The sequence below is a fragment of the Leptodactylus fuscus genome, chromosome 9 (assembly GCF_031893055.1).
Source record: "Leptodactylus fuscus isolate aLepFus1 chromosome 9, aLepFus1.hap2, whole genome shotgun sequence".
Lineage (NCBI taxonomy): Eukaryota > Metazoa > Chordata > Amphibia > Anura > Leptodactylidae > Leptodactylus > Leptodactylus fuscus.
The window spans coordinates 52,033,769-52,051,200 of NC_134273.1; the positions used below are offsets into that span (position 1 = coordinate 52,033,769).

General features: G+C 39.8%; 1 protein-coding gene across 1 annotated transcript in view; it reads right to left on the reverse strand.

Moving 5' to 3' along the window:
* The window catches only part of ATF6 (activating transcription factor 6), a 61,903-nt gene that overhangs the window by 19,671 nt on the left and 24,800 nt on the right, over positions 1 to 17,432 (reverse strand). The window contains exons 8-11 of the mRNA XM_075286700.1: positions 7,394 to 7,579; positions 6,268 to 6,359; positions 3,434 to 3,565; positions 977 to 1,093 (exon numbers count right to left, since the gene is read on the reverse strand). Of these exons, the coding sequence (XP_075142801.1) occupies positions 977 to 1,093; positions 3,434 to 3,565; positions 6,268 to 6,359; positions 7,394 to 7,579 (527 nt within the window). The remainder of the gene's footprint in view (positions 1 to 976; positions 1,094 to 3,433; positions 3,566 to 6,267; positions 6,360 to 7,393; positions 7,580 to 17,432) is intronic.

Sequence of the window (17,432 nt, forward strand, 5' to 3'; positions counted from 1 at the left end):
GGCTGTGTGCCAGACTTTTTTTTTTAAAGTTGCTATGACTCCTAGTATCTTTTCTATCTTATATTCTGAGCTTGTATGTGTTCTTTTCTTGTAAACCATTACCATACCTCCCAACTTTTAAAGTGGAGAAAGAGGGACAAAATGTGGGCGGCCACATATTTAGCTTTACCTGATGGTGATCTGGCAAAGTTTGTTAATGAGGATAACACTTCGGGGCATAGTGAGACAAGCTGTCCTGAGGGCCTGTATGTAGGTGAGACAGGACAGTCACTTAGGATGAGGATGAACTCACACAGACATACGATTAGAGAGCAAAGAATGGACCTCCCGGTGCCAGAACACTTCTGTAATCAAAATCATAATACGACCCAGGATATGAAGATCCTGGTACCAAGGGGGAATTTCAGAGACAGAAAAGATCGCCTCATATGGGAATTTAAACTTATGAAGACCTTTCGCACTCTCCAACAAGGTTTAAACAGGGCCCAGGGTTTTATGGCCTTTTATAACCACTAGACACCACGTCACTGATCAAAGAAGCCATAAACCCAGAGAACTTTCCTGCGAACTGATATATATGTGTTTTTTTAAAAACTGTTTATGTTCTGTTTTCCATCTATTTTGCATCTAACACTCCATTTCTCTGTATATATATGCCTACCTTGTGTTATACCATCCTGATGAAGGGACCTCTATAGTCCCGAAAGCTCGATATGTCATCAAAAAACTTTTTGAGTTAGCCATTAAAAAAGGCATCAACTACTGAGGACTTCTCTCAGAAAATTTCTTTCATTTCAAGCTGTAAGTTGTCCGGGACGGCAGCACAGCAGTCTAAAATCGGGACTGTCCCTCCAGATCAGGGACAGTTGGGAGCTCTGTATTACTGTGTTATCCATGCTGTTGTAACACACTGAATTTCCCCATGGTGGGACTATTATAGGTTTATCTTGTAAATGGAAATGGGATTTCTGCTGACCTGAGGGATTCTGTCTGGTTGACATGCGGTCGGCAAGGAGGAGCAGGAGGAATGTAAATCAGTGGCTCTTCTTTCACAACCATCAATGCCTTTTCAGTTGAGATGTGATGTTCATGTCTAGGAAGCATAGGAGAGAATAACATGAATGGATAAAAAGAAAGCATAAAGAAGTGAAGAAACACAATTATTCACCCGCAGTTCATTAAGTGTGTTATAAATCACAAAATATCATTAGTGCATAAGGTGAAGAAGAACTGAAAAGGCTTAATGTATGGGAAAATATTACAAATATATAGTCTTGCAGTAATACAGATTGGGGAAGATTTAGCAGCGCCATTTTCCTATAGAGAACATTATGAGCTGGAGCGTGTACAGTAACACTCTGGAGGGAGTGCTGCTGCGCACGCGCAAAATTTCAATAGAAACCGCCGGGAAGGACAATGCTGGAGGTGGTGAAGAAGAAGGAGTAGGAGGGGTTATGCAGCAAAGGCAAGATGACGCTGGGAGGTGCACGGAATACCGACCATGCACAAAGAGAGTGATTTACATAACCATTTCAAAGGTAACTAAAAAATAAATAAACAAACAGGGGGGGGGGGTCTTTTTAAAAACGACTAACAGCATCTGAATAGCCTTTTTAAAGGCTATTCAGGCATACCTTTACCTCAAAACAGAGCCCCTTTAGCACCTGCACCTGTAAATTTATATGTGTGTGCTATATATGAACTCTTCACATCTTAAAGAGTTTTTTGGAAAGTACATTTTGTTTGCAGAAAGGGATTGCCTGAGCATGTGCTTTTGTGGCAAATTTGAATTGTGCAAATTTTTGCTTGTAATCTCTGTTTGCTGCAAAGTTGCATGAAGGTGTAAATATGAAATATTAAGTTGTGTTTTACATATGGTATTCTGTACAATCTCAATAAAGTTAGATTTTAGTATCACAGTCACAGCTTGCTATGCAGGTTATATTTATGTGAATAACAGCAAAATATTACTTGTCTGCTGTATTAGTAATTTTGAGAGTACAATCTCTTGTTGTAGTTGAAATTTGTAGTATATATAAATTGTGTTCACCTTGATCTATTATTTTATATGAGTTTTGCGTGTGAATGTACGATTGAATAGGAATTAGAAATAGATGCACATATATGCATTAGTGCATTTTTTCAAAAAATGATTTGTGTTTGTCACAAAGTTACCTGAAGGTGGACATAGCTATTGATAACCCATTGAGACATGTAATTTTCAGGATGTGACCATTTAAAAAAAAATCTAAAGCGTTTAGGAGTGCACTTCCTTTTCACAGTTTGTAAGTCTTACATTTTATTGGATGATACTTTTTAATTATTTTTTTTAAAAAAAAAACCCAAAAAACATTTCTAGCTTACACGCTCATTTTTGATCCTTCCAGTTCTACTGATTTTGTGAAAATATGTGTATGCAGGTGTAGGCCTTAGGTATATGAATGAACTTTGCACATGTTGAACTTTTATTTTTTTTAGGAGGTTTGGTTTATATAACTTTTTGTTTGGTTTCCACTGTTAGCAACTAATATAGATTTATTTACAATTTTTTTTTTTTTTTTTTTATAAAACATACATTCTAAATCAAAACTACATAAAGGTACCTTTTTGTATACAAAACTAAGTGGCATTTTGACAATGCTGTAGTTATCTACTTTAAAGGGATTCTACCATTAAACTACCTTTTTTTCTAATGAACATGTCGGAATAGCCTTAAGCTGCCCGAGAGCTCTTTCCTGCGCCGCCTCCTTCTTCTGCAGCAACTCAGCCTCTTCTGGCTTCTCTTGCCCTTGTAGTTCTATACAAGAGCATAGAGAGGCCACCCCAAAACGGCCGCCGGCTGGCTCCTGTATTGAACTGCAAGAGCGGCTACCCAAAAATGGCTGGCGGCCATTTTGGGGTGGCCATTTTGGGGTGGCCTCTCTATGCTCTTGTATAGAACTACAAGAGCAAGAGAAGCCAGAAGAGGCGGAGTTGCTGCAGAAGAAGGAGGCGGCGCAGGAAAGAGCTCTCGGGCAGCAATGGGGATGCGCTCATCGGCCTTTCAGCGCTGGGGCCCGCCCTCATTGCTGCGGAGAGCTCATTTGCATACCGGTTAAAACCGGTATTTCTACGGAACGGCGCGGCAGAGACCACGTCTAAAAGTAGGAGACGAATAGCCTTTCTTAAGGCTATTCCGATGTGTTCATTAGAAAAAAAAGGTAGTTTAATGGTAGAATCCCTTTTAGAAAATATAAATTTATGGGGGAGTTAGCATGATTTTTTTTAATGTTGCATTTTAGGCTTTGTCTATCTCAAAACTGCAAAATTTCCGGAGGGCCCTGGCAGTGAAAGGGATAAACAAAGGGCAATTTTTCAGTTGATAAAGTCCCTTTAAATAGGTTTTGAAAAAATTGTATTTATTTTTTTTTTAAAAAAACACAACCTAAATTACCTTATATCCTGTGATGAAGAGTCTTTGTCCTTTACATTGATTTTATCAGGTGTAAATTCAAGCAAATGTCTACTGCTTTGGCGAACAGGACTCACTTCCACATCAAAGGGACCTGGGTTAGACTCCAAAACACTATAGAAAGAGTAAAATATAAAACATTACTTTTAAGAAGAGAAAAATGTTCATCATTCAACATTCAGATACAAGCCATTGAGGATACTAAGAGACTTAAAAACACACCTCCAATTATAAATCAACTTTTCACAAATAACTACTAGGAGACTATAAGAAGAACCTTTGTAAATATATGTTAAATCACTGAGCAAGGATGGGTCGACTTAATCGTCAAAACAATTCACTGAGTATTTCATAGGTCTAAATAAAGTGGTTTAACTGCTTCATGACCACCCACTGTATATAAACGTCGGCTCTTACTGTGCTTTGTGCTGAGCCTACGTTTGTAAATGGACCCTGCTTCATTGGGGATTCAGTCTCCCCAAGGGTCAGGAACTCCATGAACACAGCGCTAATAGCTGCTGGTGTCCACGGGGACATGATCAAGTAGCCACAATATCAGGGAAAGTTTACTGCAAATGAGAAGCCAACATACAGCCCAATCGAATATGCAAAACCAAGCGTTTTTTATGCCATGAATAAGGAGCCTCCTGCTCCGAAACGCGTAGGCTAAGGTCTACCGACCCCACCGCCACCATTGTACTTTTTAATCAACTGTATGCAAATACAAAATAAAAGTTAAGTTTTACTAATCAACATTGGAGTCCACATCGTGCTGGGAAAACACTGGTTTCAGCTTTCTAAAGTTTACTGCAGTAACAAACTTTCCCTGATAATAGCTGCCGGCGACCCGCGGGCAGCATCGAGCGTTAGCTGTATCTGACAGCTAAGAGCCTGCTCATTAACCTTCAGTCAGAGCTCAGCTCCGATCAGAGATTTTAACTCCTTGGATGCTGCAGTCAAAGAGGTTCCGCAATGCCTAATGTGCCCATATGTATCTTCTGCAGCCTGGGATCTTGCCAGTGACCCCAGACTGCTTTTAGCCCTCAGATACCTGGTTGATCCTGCCGAGATGTAGGAAGTCAGCCTATGGCATATTTCTTTAAAAATGTTAATTTTCACTTTGTACATTAATTTTGAGGAAGCACTTTTAGGCTCACCATGATAAAATCCCTTGATAAACTCCTTGAGAGGTGTAGTTCCTAAAATAGAGTGAATTTTGAGGGGTTTCCATCGTATTGGTACTTTAGGACTCTGCAAATGCAACATGGCATTTCAAAACTATTGCAGCAAAATCTGCCCTCCAAAACCAAATAGCGTTCTTTCCATTCCAAGCACCACCATGTTCCCATACAGCAGAATATAACCGCATATTGGGTATTGCTGCATTCAGGAGAAATTGTGTAACAAACTTTGGGAGCATTTTCTCCTTTATCCTCTTGCAATTTGTAATTTTGGACTAAATTGACGGTTTATTGGAAAAAAAAAAAGGTATTTTCCATCAGGTTTATCAGAGGTCAGATACTGCAGATAAAAATAAATAAATAAATAAATCAGACACACTGTGTGTCTTACACTTTAATTTTTATTATCAGCAGTATCTGACCTCTGGTGATCCTTTTAGATAGGCGAAACGTGTAAGGGTAATAGGTAATGCTACTTTTCAGGGCAATAGCCTAGCCTCCAGCATATATCAGATAGCTTGTTTAGCCTCGTACCTGGGCGAAATGCCTGGGGGGCCTCTTAGGGACAGCTGTACCTGGATTGCTATACACTGAGCTGATTCTAATAGGTTGCCTGCTGTATAATTTAGGAGAACTAGTTCAAAGGAAAAACAATATAAGAGCCACCACTCATTACTGTGTTTTTATCACACTTAGTTTCTTTTTGACATGTTACTTTGGGCACCAAAACACTTTTTTTGTTTTTTTATTTTTATTTTTTTTATCGGCTTTCAATAAAAGTTAGGTTTTAAACAAGTTTATTTAGACCTATGAAATGCTTCATTGAATTAAATATATCTTAAGAAAAATCCTTCTTTCTTCACTGATCAGGTTTTTTTCTCTCCTTTCCTTCAGTGAGGTTTTTATTCGTTAGATTGTCATCAGTATACAGCCTCACACACAGAAGTCTATAGAGAGTGGATGCGACTGCTGATTGCTAGTACGGTAACTGATTTATTTTCTCAGTGAGATCCCTTCAACTGTACAGAGTAGGTATAATAGTGCCAAAAAAGCTATCTTACTGACTAATGTCTAGCAGAGCTCAGCAGCCAGAGTGCATCAGTGCCTTCCCGCAGCTTCCTTATATTGATAACCTAACCTAAGGAACAGCAACATGAACAGTTATACTCAATTTGCCTCACCTCTCCTGGGCATCCTTGCATCACCCAACAGTCCGTCAAAAACCTCTTCTGGCTTCTCCATGCAAAGGGTTACTGCTGAGGCCTTTAATTGCGTCACGTGGAGTGCGCCAACATCATGATGCTTTGGTCTGGCGTCATGGCTTTGGAGCACTCCATGTGACCTCTGAGGTCTGTGGTGACAGACAGATGTTGGAAGAAACATCAGACTGGATGCCACAAAGATGCCCAGGAGAGGAGAGACAAGGTGGGTAACTGTTTTAGTTGCTGCAGTGGGTGTTTCATGGGTAACAGACTCTAAAAGTTTCAGGCTCGGGTCAGAAAATTCAGGTTGAATTTGCTTTGACCTAAAACAGATTTGCTCATTTCTAGTCATCAATATAACCATCCTTGAAAGTATCTTCAAGTTCTACAAACGGTCATCTAGACCTGGCTTGGTCTAGGCTTCTTTACTTACCTTAGTGGGTTAAAGTTAATAATGAGAAATGCAGCAAACATCATAAGACAGACAGCTCTTCTTTTAGGAGCAGTGACTTTAAGCTTCTGATTCTGCAGGGAGACAAATCTTAATATGAGAATATTCTTACCCTTTGTACTAGTTTTTAAAAATGTCAGTTTTTTAAAAAAAATTTTATTCTTATAATCAGATCATTCCATAAGACCACAAAGAAATAACTATTACGGTATATAAAATACATAAATGGATATCAGAAAGTCACAGGGGCTCATTTGAAAGACTTAAAGCAGAGCCCAATGTATCAGTACAACTGGTACGGCCCTACTAGCATGGCAGTAGTGAAGAAAATTTTAACCAGTGACACTAAATTCATCATTTTACCAGTGGAAAGATACCATTAAAAGAAAAGTGTTGCCATTTTTAGTTTAATCATTAAAACCACAAGTGAAATATACCATTTTTTGGTAACCTGTTGATTTTTCTGATCTGTATTGTATATACAGGTTTATGGGGTTGTTTCTTCTTTAGTGAGCCAGAAAAATCCCAGTATTTCAGTAAAAGGTAGACTTCACAAGGAAGCGACACGAGAACCAGCCAAAACTCATTGCATGATATATTATGTTGAACCCCATCATATCTTTAGTCAAATAGATGTAACATTTCCTCAGAAAGAGCATTTTAAGAAATATGTGAGCTTTGGCTTCCCTGAAATTGTTAATTGCATGTAAAAAGGTGTAGGAATAGCGGAGCGGAATAGCAGCATCGCTTCTGCCGCTGCTGGCTTCATGCAGGGCAGGAGCGTAGTGATGTCGCAGGCACCTGTGCAGGCGTCTAACCCTCCCCGGCATCCGCCTTTCTATTACAGAGGATGCCGGCTCTGTATTGGCATTGTGAAGGCTGGGGAACTGACTGGTCTCACCATCTATTTGCTGTACATCCGATGCCTAGCTGCATCGGGAGCGCGCACGCAGGGCCAGCAGCATAGAAGCGACGTCATCTCTCCGCTGGCTTTGCATAGTAACCCCGCCCACCAATGACGCAACAAAGCAGGAAGAAAGAAGATTTTACAGCAGCGAAGACTGGTGAGTATGCAACGTGGAAATACCCCTTTAATTCTTATTATTACCTCAGAAACAACTTCCTCCAGAAGTTTCTGCAAGGACCCGTTTTCCTTCTTGAGTTTTTCATTTTCAGATAAGGCCGCTCTCAGCCGCATTTCTAAACCCTGCATATATTCCTTTTTCTTCCTTCTAGACTGGAATGCCGATTCGCGGTTTTTAATCATTCTTTGTTGCCTTCGTATCACGTTCATCTGTGAACAACATATTAGAATGAAGTTACTGAGCTGTATGTAAAATAGTGTAAAGAAGGGATTACATTATCTGAGATTACTAACTTTTCTAAAATGGAAAGCACAGGTTAAAGCACCCTTGTTTTCTTAATCTCTTTTAGGTAGAACAGAATTGAATACACATTTCACAGGTCATGATCCGCAGGTCACTCAGATGTGTTCTAACTAAAATGTCACAGTAAAGTGAGACACAGTAGTATTATTGAGAATGTGGGGACTGGCAGCATAGTTTATTACTGACAACATAGTTGTTGACAGCTGCACTGGGGGGGGGGGAAGAAAAAAAAAGCATGGCCTGCTTAAATATACAAGGATTGTAGATGTGTGGAAAGTCACAAACATGAAAGGTTTTGCTGATGGTAAAAAGACATTCTTCACATCACAGATTATAAAAATTTCTGTTTATGAGGTAATCTTCACCTTTCGCCAAAATAAGATCCAAAATCTACTAGAATCACCTATCTCGGCTGAAAACAAACTGTTGGTGGACACAACAGGCCATCATGTCATGTCTCTTTGCGCTGAAGCCTATTTAAGGATTTACGATTCTTCACCCATTCCAGACATGATGACCTTGCTCTCAAAAACTCACAAGCCATCACTTATAGAGCTCTAAATACAGGAGACTATTGACCTTAACATAGACCTGTCTGTTCCCTTGACATGGCTATTTCAGTAAATACTTTATTGCCCATGAAATAACATTTTTGCAATTCTTAAGAATTTTGTGTTGTCCCGATCCTCTGTTAAACCTCCTAGGAAAAAATAAATTGCCAACTGGGTGTTACCAATCCCTACAACACCTTAACTCTCCAAAAGAAATGGTACAAAGTTTAAAGGAAAAGATGCTGAAGAATTATTATTTCATAGTGAATGCAGTGGTCAGAGAGCCTCTTTACAAATTCTCAAGTACATGCTAAACAATTCTGCCAATATGTAATGGGGGAACATCATGGAAGCTTCATCCACAACACATAATGAAGAGTAACAGACTAACATTCAGCGCATTAGTCCATTATACTGTATTACTGTAGAGCTAGACAACCATGGAGCAGAGAAGGTTAACAAGTATGGTCAGTAATAAAGACCAGATGTCCAGGCATAAGGACTTGCATGACTCACCTCGAAAAAAGTTTAAGTTAATATTAGTTCAAGTTGTTTCAGATGTGTTATACATTACAGTTTTATGTTGTTTTGGTCTTCTTAAATTCTTGCGTGTATATATTTTGATCTCCTCGCAGTGCAGCCCCTTGTGGAGGCAAGGAGGTTTGTGTAAATCTGGAGTGGTTTCTCCTGTCATGGTCACCTATTGTGGTCCCAAGCTAAACTTTAAGCCTATTGTAAAATTATTCGCAACATTAGAAAATATTGCATTTGCCATGAAGACAAAGTGAAACAGGAAAGGCATCAATGCAAAGTAGATGGTAATGGTAAACCGCTACCCTCCTTTATGAAACCAGCCATACATAAAAGCAGAACAGCGTGAATGTCAATACGGCGCCAGAAAATGGGCCCCTGAGGTCAGAGGACAATGAGGAGGAGTAGCTAAGAGCCTCTAAGTCTAAATCTAGATGATAAACACCACGATGGAGTAAAACAGAAACATTTTGGAAGATTTTTAATTGGTTAATCTTTTACTTTTCTCATGAAAACCAAGGTAATACAACAGCCTTAAAAAGCAAGCAAATAATGAATTTCTGTAGATATAGATAGATATAATAACCAACTCCGGAAAAATGAAGGTAATAGAAACATTGAGGATACAAAAAAAAAAAAAAATTGCTAAAAATCTGCGGGTAACCATGTTTTGCCTTGCTTGGTTTTTTTTTTTAAATAAAAAAATTATGTAAAAACAGCCGGAAATGGCAATATTGAAAAACATTTCAATTGCTCCAATGGCATCACTCCCATCACTGTCAGTCCTGCAATGATGAGGTGACAATCGCTGAGCTCATACTTGTGTCACGGCTGAGACCAGTGCTTGTCCACAGTTGCAACATGGCTGATGTATGTGTTGTCATTGCAGCAGGCATGGTACAAGTGAGTATTGTTATCATTTCATTCATTTGCCTCATTGTCCGACAGGTAGTGTCCGTTCAAAATCTTGCATGGACATTAGCAGCGGACACTAGCTGTGTCTGTGACATTTTTCATTCATTTAAATGGCGATCGGGTGCGTTGTTTTGCACTCCGGGCCTGTCCTTAACTGTCCGTTCCTAAAGATGTCCGACTTTTCAAGCAGACAGCAAAACCCGACATGCAGGTTTCACGGTAGTGTGAATGCCCCCTTAGCAGGACAAATCTCCAACTCCCACTCCTCTATTTTCCCGCAGCCTTACTCAGAAACTGCAAAGCTCCTCTTATGCAGTGACTAAATTCTTAAGAAAGTAAATACACATCTAATTATACATCATCAATAACTGTACAATAAAAGTCCAAATAATGAATTACTTTAATTTGAAGCTGGAGTCGGAGTTGGTAACTTAATTTTTACGACTCGGACTTCACCTCAACAATGCTGACACATATCCTTCTTACCAAATTTTAACAAAAATTATGGTAAGTGTTTCTGAAAGGAATTGCAGTGTGAAATAAATATTGCTGAACGGACACCCAGTGAAAACTGTGGTGGGGAGCATCGCGTTACCCTAACCCATATTAAGCTGGGAGTACATGCAAGTGTAAAAACTGCTATTTTTATATTTTATTCAATAAAAATAAATTTTAAAAAATTTGCTGTTTTTAAAGACTTTTAAGAAGAGAGTTTAAAAGTTAGGAAATTCTTTGATGGTTGGTTCCATTTAAAGAATCTTTATTAGATTTAATTTACATACAAACTAACACTCACCCCATAATATACATCCATAGTGAGCCATCATACTGCAGTCTGTGACTAAAGTGTAAGGTCAGGTGACACATTAAATATAATATCATAGGAGTGGATGTAGCAGTATGTCACCTTTGTTTTCTCATGCGCTAGGATGGGAGTGGACTGTACTAATGTATAGGAAAAAGTGAACCGCACCTCTCATCTGGAATCACATTCAGTTGTAAGAACACTACTTTGGACGCTTATTCAACTGGCACAATATGTCAGGTACACTGCCAACTATTTTCTGCCTTATAGAGAAGGTATTCTGATGTATTTTCCATACTTCAATGCTTAGAATGAATATAAATAGAGTATAGATTTTGCACATGGAACAAATTACTAAGCCAAACTCAAGATGCCACATCATAAAACAATGAATATTAAAATATTAAATCCAACAAAATACTTTCTGTACCTTAGTGGAAGTAGAGGTTTGTTCACACGAGATGAATATCATCATGTAAAACATCTGTTTGACATGCCTTAATAGGCTCAAATACACTTGCAAACAACATCCCATTAATATCAACAGGACATTTGTGTTATTGTCTTCAAGACATATTTTTATACCACATATTCAAAATGTACACCATGTTTAATGCTATGTTCACATTTGCACCACTATCTCCGTCATTCAAATCCATCAGGAGATCAATAGTGCTGGACGGACTCCATTGACTAGAATGGGATCAGACAGGTGTTTGTTCTTTTAAATTGAAAGGCACTAGGTACACTGTGTGAATACAGTCTGATTCTTCTCTCAGTCATATCTGAGACAGATTTTTTTTTCATGGTTCCATTGAAGTCATTGGGAGGGCCGTAAAATGCACACCAAAAACATTTGTTTTTTTCTTGTATTTTGAGCTCAATTCAAAGAGTTTTAGAAGTGGGTTTTACCGGTATGTATTTTTGCATGCATTTACTAGCTGATGCTAAAAAACTATACAAGAAATGCACCAAATACCGTATATACTCGAGTATAAGCCGACCCGAATATAAGCCAAGACCCCTAATTTTACCACAAAAAGACTGACAAAACGTATTGACTTGAGTATAAGCCGAGGGGGGAAATCCACCATTGCAGATAAAAAGTCTGGTCATGTGCATTACAGCTTAGAAACTCCATGGGGATCATAGTAATTGCAGTTAATCCCATTATGTCCCTCACATTAACTCCGTGTGTGCCTCACATAAGAGTTACTGATTTGTGGGACATATGGAGATAATAATTAGGTATCTTCATAATTAGGGTCCTTCATTAGTACCCCCATGTGTCTCACATATTAGTAACCCTTATATGGGATACACAGGGGTTAATACGAGGGACATGATGGGGTTAACTGCTATTAATGTGAGGCACATGGAGTTACTGAAACTAACTTAACCCAAAATGCCTGACATTACTAGGAATAGTAGCAGGTACCTGTGTGTTACTTTCACGTTACTGTAGCTTCCTCTCCTCAATACGACAGACATCTGCTATAAGACAGAATGAATCCTGGCCACTGACTTATCCTCAGATATTACATTCTAGTTTCTACAGGACCTTTGATGACATCACGGTCATGTGACCTTACATAACAAGCCAATCACAGAGCAGTAGCACTAAGGACCTCCCTCTTCTTTTAATTTATGCAGGTACTTCAAGTTTCAGTGCTCCATGGACCCTGACTCGAGTATAAGCTGAAGGGGGCTTTTTCAGCATAAAAACTGCTGAAAAAGTCGGCTTATATATACGGTATATTTCAGAAGCGGATTTCTCTTGAAGTGGATTTCAGTCAGTAAATTGCAAACACAGTTATTGACATTCTTATAAACTCACTGAAGGAGACTGATCAAAAAGCAGAGTAAGACATTCTATGTCCTGTACTTTTATATAAAATAACTGGACTTCATAAAGTAACTAGTTTATAAAAACTATACACCTTTCATGGTTTGGGGCACAGGCAGTTCTACAGTCATGGCCAAAAGTTTTGAGAATGATACAAATATTAATTTTTACAAAGTCTACTGCTTCAGTTTTTCTAATGGCAATTTGCATATACTCCAGAATGTTATAAAGAGTGATCAGCTTAACAGCAATTACTTGCAAAGTCAATATTTGCCTAGAAAATGAACTTTATCCCCCAAAACACATTTCAACATCATTGCAGCCCTGCCTTAAAAGGACCAGCTAACATCGTTTCAGTGATTGCTCCATTAACACAGGTGTGGGTGTTGATGAGGACAGGGCTGGAGATCAATCTGTCATGATTAAGAATGACACCACTGGACACTTTAAAAGGAGGCTGGTGCTTGGCATCATTGTTTCTCTTCTGTTAACCATGGTTCTCTCTAAAGAAACACGTGCAGTCATCATTGCACAAAAATGGCCTAACAGGGAAGAGTATCGCAGGTAGAAAGATTGCACCTCAGTCAACAATCTATCGCATCATCAAGAACTTCAAGGAGAGAGGTTCCATTGTTGGCAAAAAGGCTCCAGGGCGCCCAAGAAAGACCAGCAAGCGCCAGGACTGTCTCTTAAAAGTGTTTCAGCTGCGGGATCGGGCTACCAGCAGTGCAGAGCTTGCTCAGGAATGGCAGCAGGCAGGTGTGAGTGCATCTGCACGCACTGTGAGGCGGAGACTCTTGGAGCAAGGCCTGGTCTCAAGGAGGGCAGCAAAGAAGCCACTTGTCTCCAGAAAAAACATCAGGGACAGACTGATATTCTGCAAAAGGTACAGGGAGTGGACTGCTGAGGACTGGGGTAAAGTCATTTTCTCTCATGAATCCCCTTTTCGATTGTTTGGGACATCTGGAAAACAGCTTATTCGGAGAAGACGAGGTGAGCGCTACCACCAGTCTTGTCTCATGCCAACTGTAATGCATCCTGAAACCATTCATGTGTGGAGTTGCTTCTCAGCCAAGGGAATCGGCTCTCTCACAGACTTGCCTAAAAACACAGCCATGAATAAAGAATGGTACCAGAATGTCCTCCAAGATCAACTTCTCCCAACCGTCCAAGAGCAGTTTGGCGATCAACAATGCCTTTTCCAGCATGATGGAGCACCTTGCCATAAAGCAAAGGTGATAACTAAATGGCTCAGGGAACAAAGCAGAGAGATTTTGGGTCCATGGCCTGGAAACTCCCCAGATCTTAATCCCATTGATAACTTGTGGTCAATCATCAAGAGACGGGTGGACAAACAAAAACCTACAAATTCTGACAAAATGCAAGCATTGATTGTGCAAGAATGGACTGCTATCAGTCAGGATTTGGTCCAGAAGTTGATTGAGAGCATGCCAGGGAGAATTGCAGAGGTCCTGAAGAAGAAGGGACAACACTGCAAATATTGACTTGCTGCATTAACTCATTCTAACTGTCAACATAAGCTTTTGTTACTCTTAATATGATTGCAATTATATTTCTGTATGTGATAAAAACATCTGACAAACACACATAAAAACCAGAGGGCAGCAGAGCATGTGAAAATATAATATTTGTGTCATTCTCAAAACTTTTGGCCATGACTGTATATACTGCGGAAAAGTTGACAGTGCGCTGAGTTCAGCGCACTCTTGGCTTTCACGATCTGTGCTCCGGGTGAAGAGCTAGCGGTGCTGGTACCGTAGCTCTTCACAGTCAGAAGGGCGTTTTTGACACTCTGTCAGGAACGTCCTTCTGTACAAGCAGCGCCAATAGCGCTGTGCTCTGAGACTGGGGAGGAACGCCCCCCTCCCCTCCTGATAATACTTGTCTATGGACGAATACTGTGATCAGAGGGAGGGGGCGTTCCTCCCCGCTCACACTGTACAGCGCTATTGGCGCTGCTTGTACAGAAGGACGTTCCTGACAGAGTGTCAAAAATGCCCTTCTGACTGTGAAGAGCTACGGTACCAGCACCGCTAGCTCTTCACCCGGAGCACAGATCGTGAAAGCCGACATTGTACTGAATTCAGCGCACTGTCGGCTTTCCAGCAGTATATAGAACTGTGCCCCAAACCATGAAAGGTCCTCTTTAATCCTATTTTGTGCTTAATTGTTTAATCCTTAATTAATTTTCCTCCACTTCTTATTGCATCTTTGCATATCCAGACAATGAATGATTTTTTTTTAGAATAATTTCTCAGTTGTCAAAATGGGAGGGAAGAATCCTCAATTTCCTGATATCACCACTTTAGTTAATAGAGCAGGATCTGGTCTAATGATAAACCTCTAGATAGGCCATCCAACACCACAAATAAATCCCAGTATGTGTAATGAGACTGATATCAGGGGCATCTGGACACGGTCGTGACAAATCTAATCACCCATGGATTACCTGAAAGTTTGATCTGGAACAAGTGGCTAAGGGCTGGCATCCAGTACCTTAAGGGTAGATCTAGAGAAAGAGGCTTGTCTAATCCTTGTAGTGATTCTTAAATTTGTGGCATACTAAGAGGGGAGAACAGAAATGTCTGCTGCTCCCTGAAATTTTAAAAAAGGGTCCTGCATCATTAGACTTGATGTCCATTACAGAGTGTACTCAGATCACACTCGGAGTTATATCCGAGTGCATTCCTTTATGCATTCATGTCTATGGAGGCTTCTGATCCAATCCATTCTGATAACAAAGAGCAGGACAGGACTAGCTTTGTTTTCATCAGAATGGTCCATTGGACACCCCATCGAAAGGCACATTATTGGGCCTGCAGTTCCAAGATTGACATCTACAGTATATAGACCGGAAGCTGTATACAGTTTAGCAAGCTCTGTAGACTCTAGTGGTGGCACAGGGGAACTGCAGCCCTGCTTCCATTCACTTGAATTAGGAGCACAGCTGCTTCCAGTAATATAACATATATGGCTTATGGCAGTTGCTTCAGATGATCAGTGCTGAGTCCAGTGTCAGATCCAGATTGATCTGGTGCTGATCAGCCCTTTTAAATGTCACCCAAATAAATATTTTCTAGGAACTATGTTTTACATCCATTCTGGAACATTACTTGGTAGATTCTATTAAGTCTTTCTTTGTAGATGAGGACATCTAGTGACCACAATGGCAAAGTGAATGGCAAATTTTCAATTCAAATTTCAGTATTTCCTAAATGCAAAAAGCATGCTATACATACAAAGCTAGTCCGTGGAGATTGGTACGTTATATCCAGACTGTACTTGGCCATGAGCATAGAAGCTACTGCAGGAGTTTCAGTTATGACACACAGAGTTCCCGAATGCTGTCAGTTCAGTAGTTACGGGGCCATTTGGGAGCTTCCTGTGTAAAAACTAGTTATGATGCACTTAATTCCATAAACATAAAGTTCAGTCCGGGTACTACGATCCACACCATTTTCTAGAGACAGAACTTCATTGTGTACAAGGGTCCTTAGCAATCATATTGCCCTGTGTTCTTGCCTTCCACCTACCAGTAACCCATAGCATGGCTAGAGATCCACAACTTGTCCTTTTTCCAAATTTTTCTATAATGACTACACATTAGTCCAGGAAGGCTTCTGCCGACCTAATCACAGAAATAAACGAGAAACTATGGCAGACCAAATCTCCACACTGTCATTCATATCTGACAGTTGTCTCACTGAACAACCAAGCAAATTTCACTTCCAATAAGAATGAAAAGTCTTGCTTGTAGGACTTTTGTCTCCACAATTTTCAAGCGGAATGAGGGATGTAAAATTGCTTAGAATAGTGGAGCGTGGAAGCAGCAATTATTTGATTTTTTTTTTTTAAATGCCCCTCCCCTCTTAATAGACGAATATGGAGAATGTAACTTAAGTGGAGAAGAAAAGATAAGATATTTCTTTAAAAAGATGTATTATATAGTTTCATATATTAACCTGTCCTATTGAGTTATGTAAAGTTGTTTAAAGCTGGAGGTATGCTTCCACTTCTCCCCAACTCATGATGTAGGAAGAAAGAAGGATCATTGGGAAAAGTCATTTTTAGATAAGCACATCCTTGCATAGTCTCTAGAAGGGCTATTCCACACCTACCTTTTGTATGTAAATCGCTTCAGTGGTTTTTGAATGAGCCCGTTTTTATTCATATGCTAATTAGCTTCTTGGTGCACCCCGGAAGTCTCATTGTGCATCCTCTATGCTATTCTTTCCTATGTATGTGTACAGCTGCTGCTGATGACTTCCTGCTTGCACACACACATAGGAGATAATAGACGAGTGCTGCTGGGAACTTCCTGTGCTGGCTGGAAGCTTATTAGCATATAAATAAAAACGGGCTCATTCAAAAACCACTGAGCCAATTTACATACAAAAGGAAGGTGTGAAACAGCCTTTCTAAAGGCTATGCAAGTATGTGCTTAGTTGAAAATGACTTTTCCCAAGCCTAGATCCCCTTTAATTTCAACGCCTAGACCTTTTATCATCTCTGGGAATAAGTTGCCTCCAGAGGTTTACTCCACATACACTAACAAATAGTGTATGTGCCCGAGCGCATTGGGAGGTCCAGCTGGCAACTGATAGTCGAAGCTTTACAGCCACCTTTATGGGATACTTATGCAGAGTGGTCCAGTCGCATTTTTTGCCACAATATCATTGCAATGAACTACAATTGTAATACAGTTTTAACATACCCTGTTTAAACAGAGGAAGGATAGAATAAGGATTCCACATTTCATATAAACGAAAGAGCTACGTCGTGAATTTTACTAGATAGTTATAAATCTAAGATTTCTTGTATAATTATATGACCCCAGAAGAACAGCATTATAATATAAGGCACACAGCCCACAGGAATAATAAAGAATTCTTCAAGAAACGCCTCACAATTTCCACTCTGTCTTGAGCCAACATGTTTCCACATCAGGAGAATGAGGTTAGTGCTGTACAAGGGAAGCATTAACTCTTTAGATCAAGAAGACTGCACAACAGATGATGTATAGAGAAAATTTGTAAGCGCTTATCTTGTAATAAGTCTCATTGGGGATTAGTACTGCAGCTGCATATAAC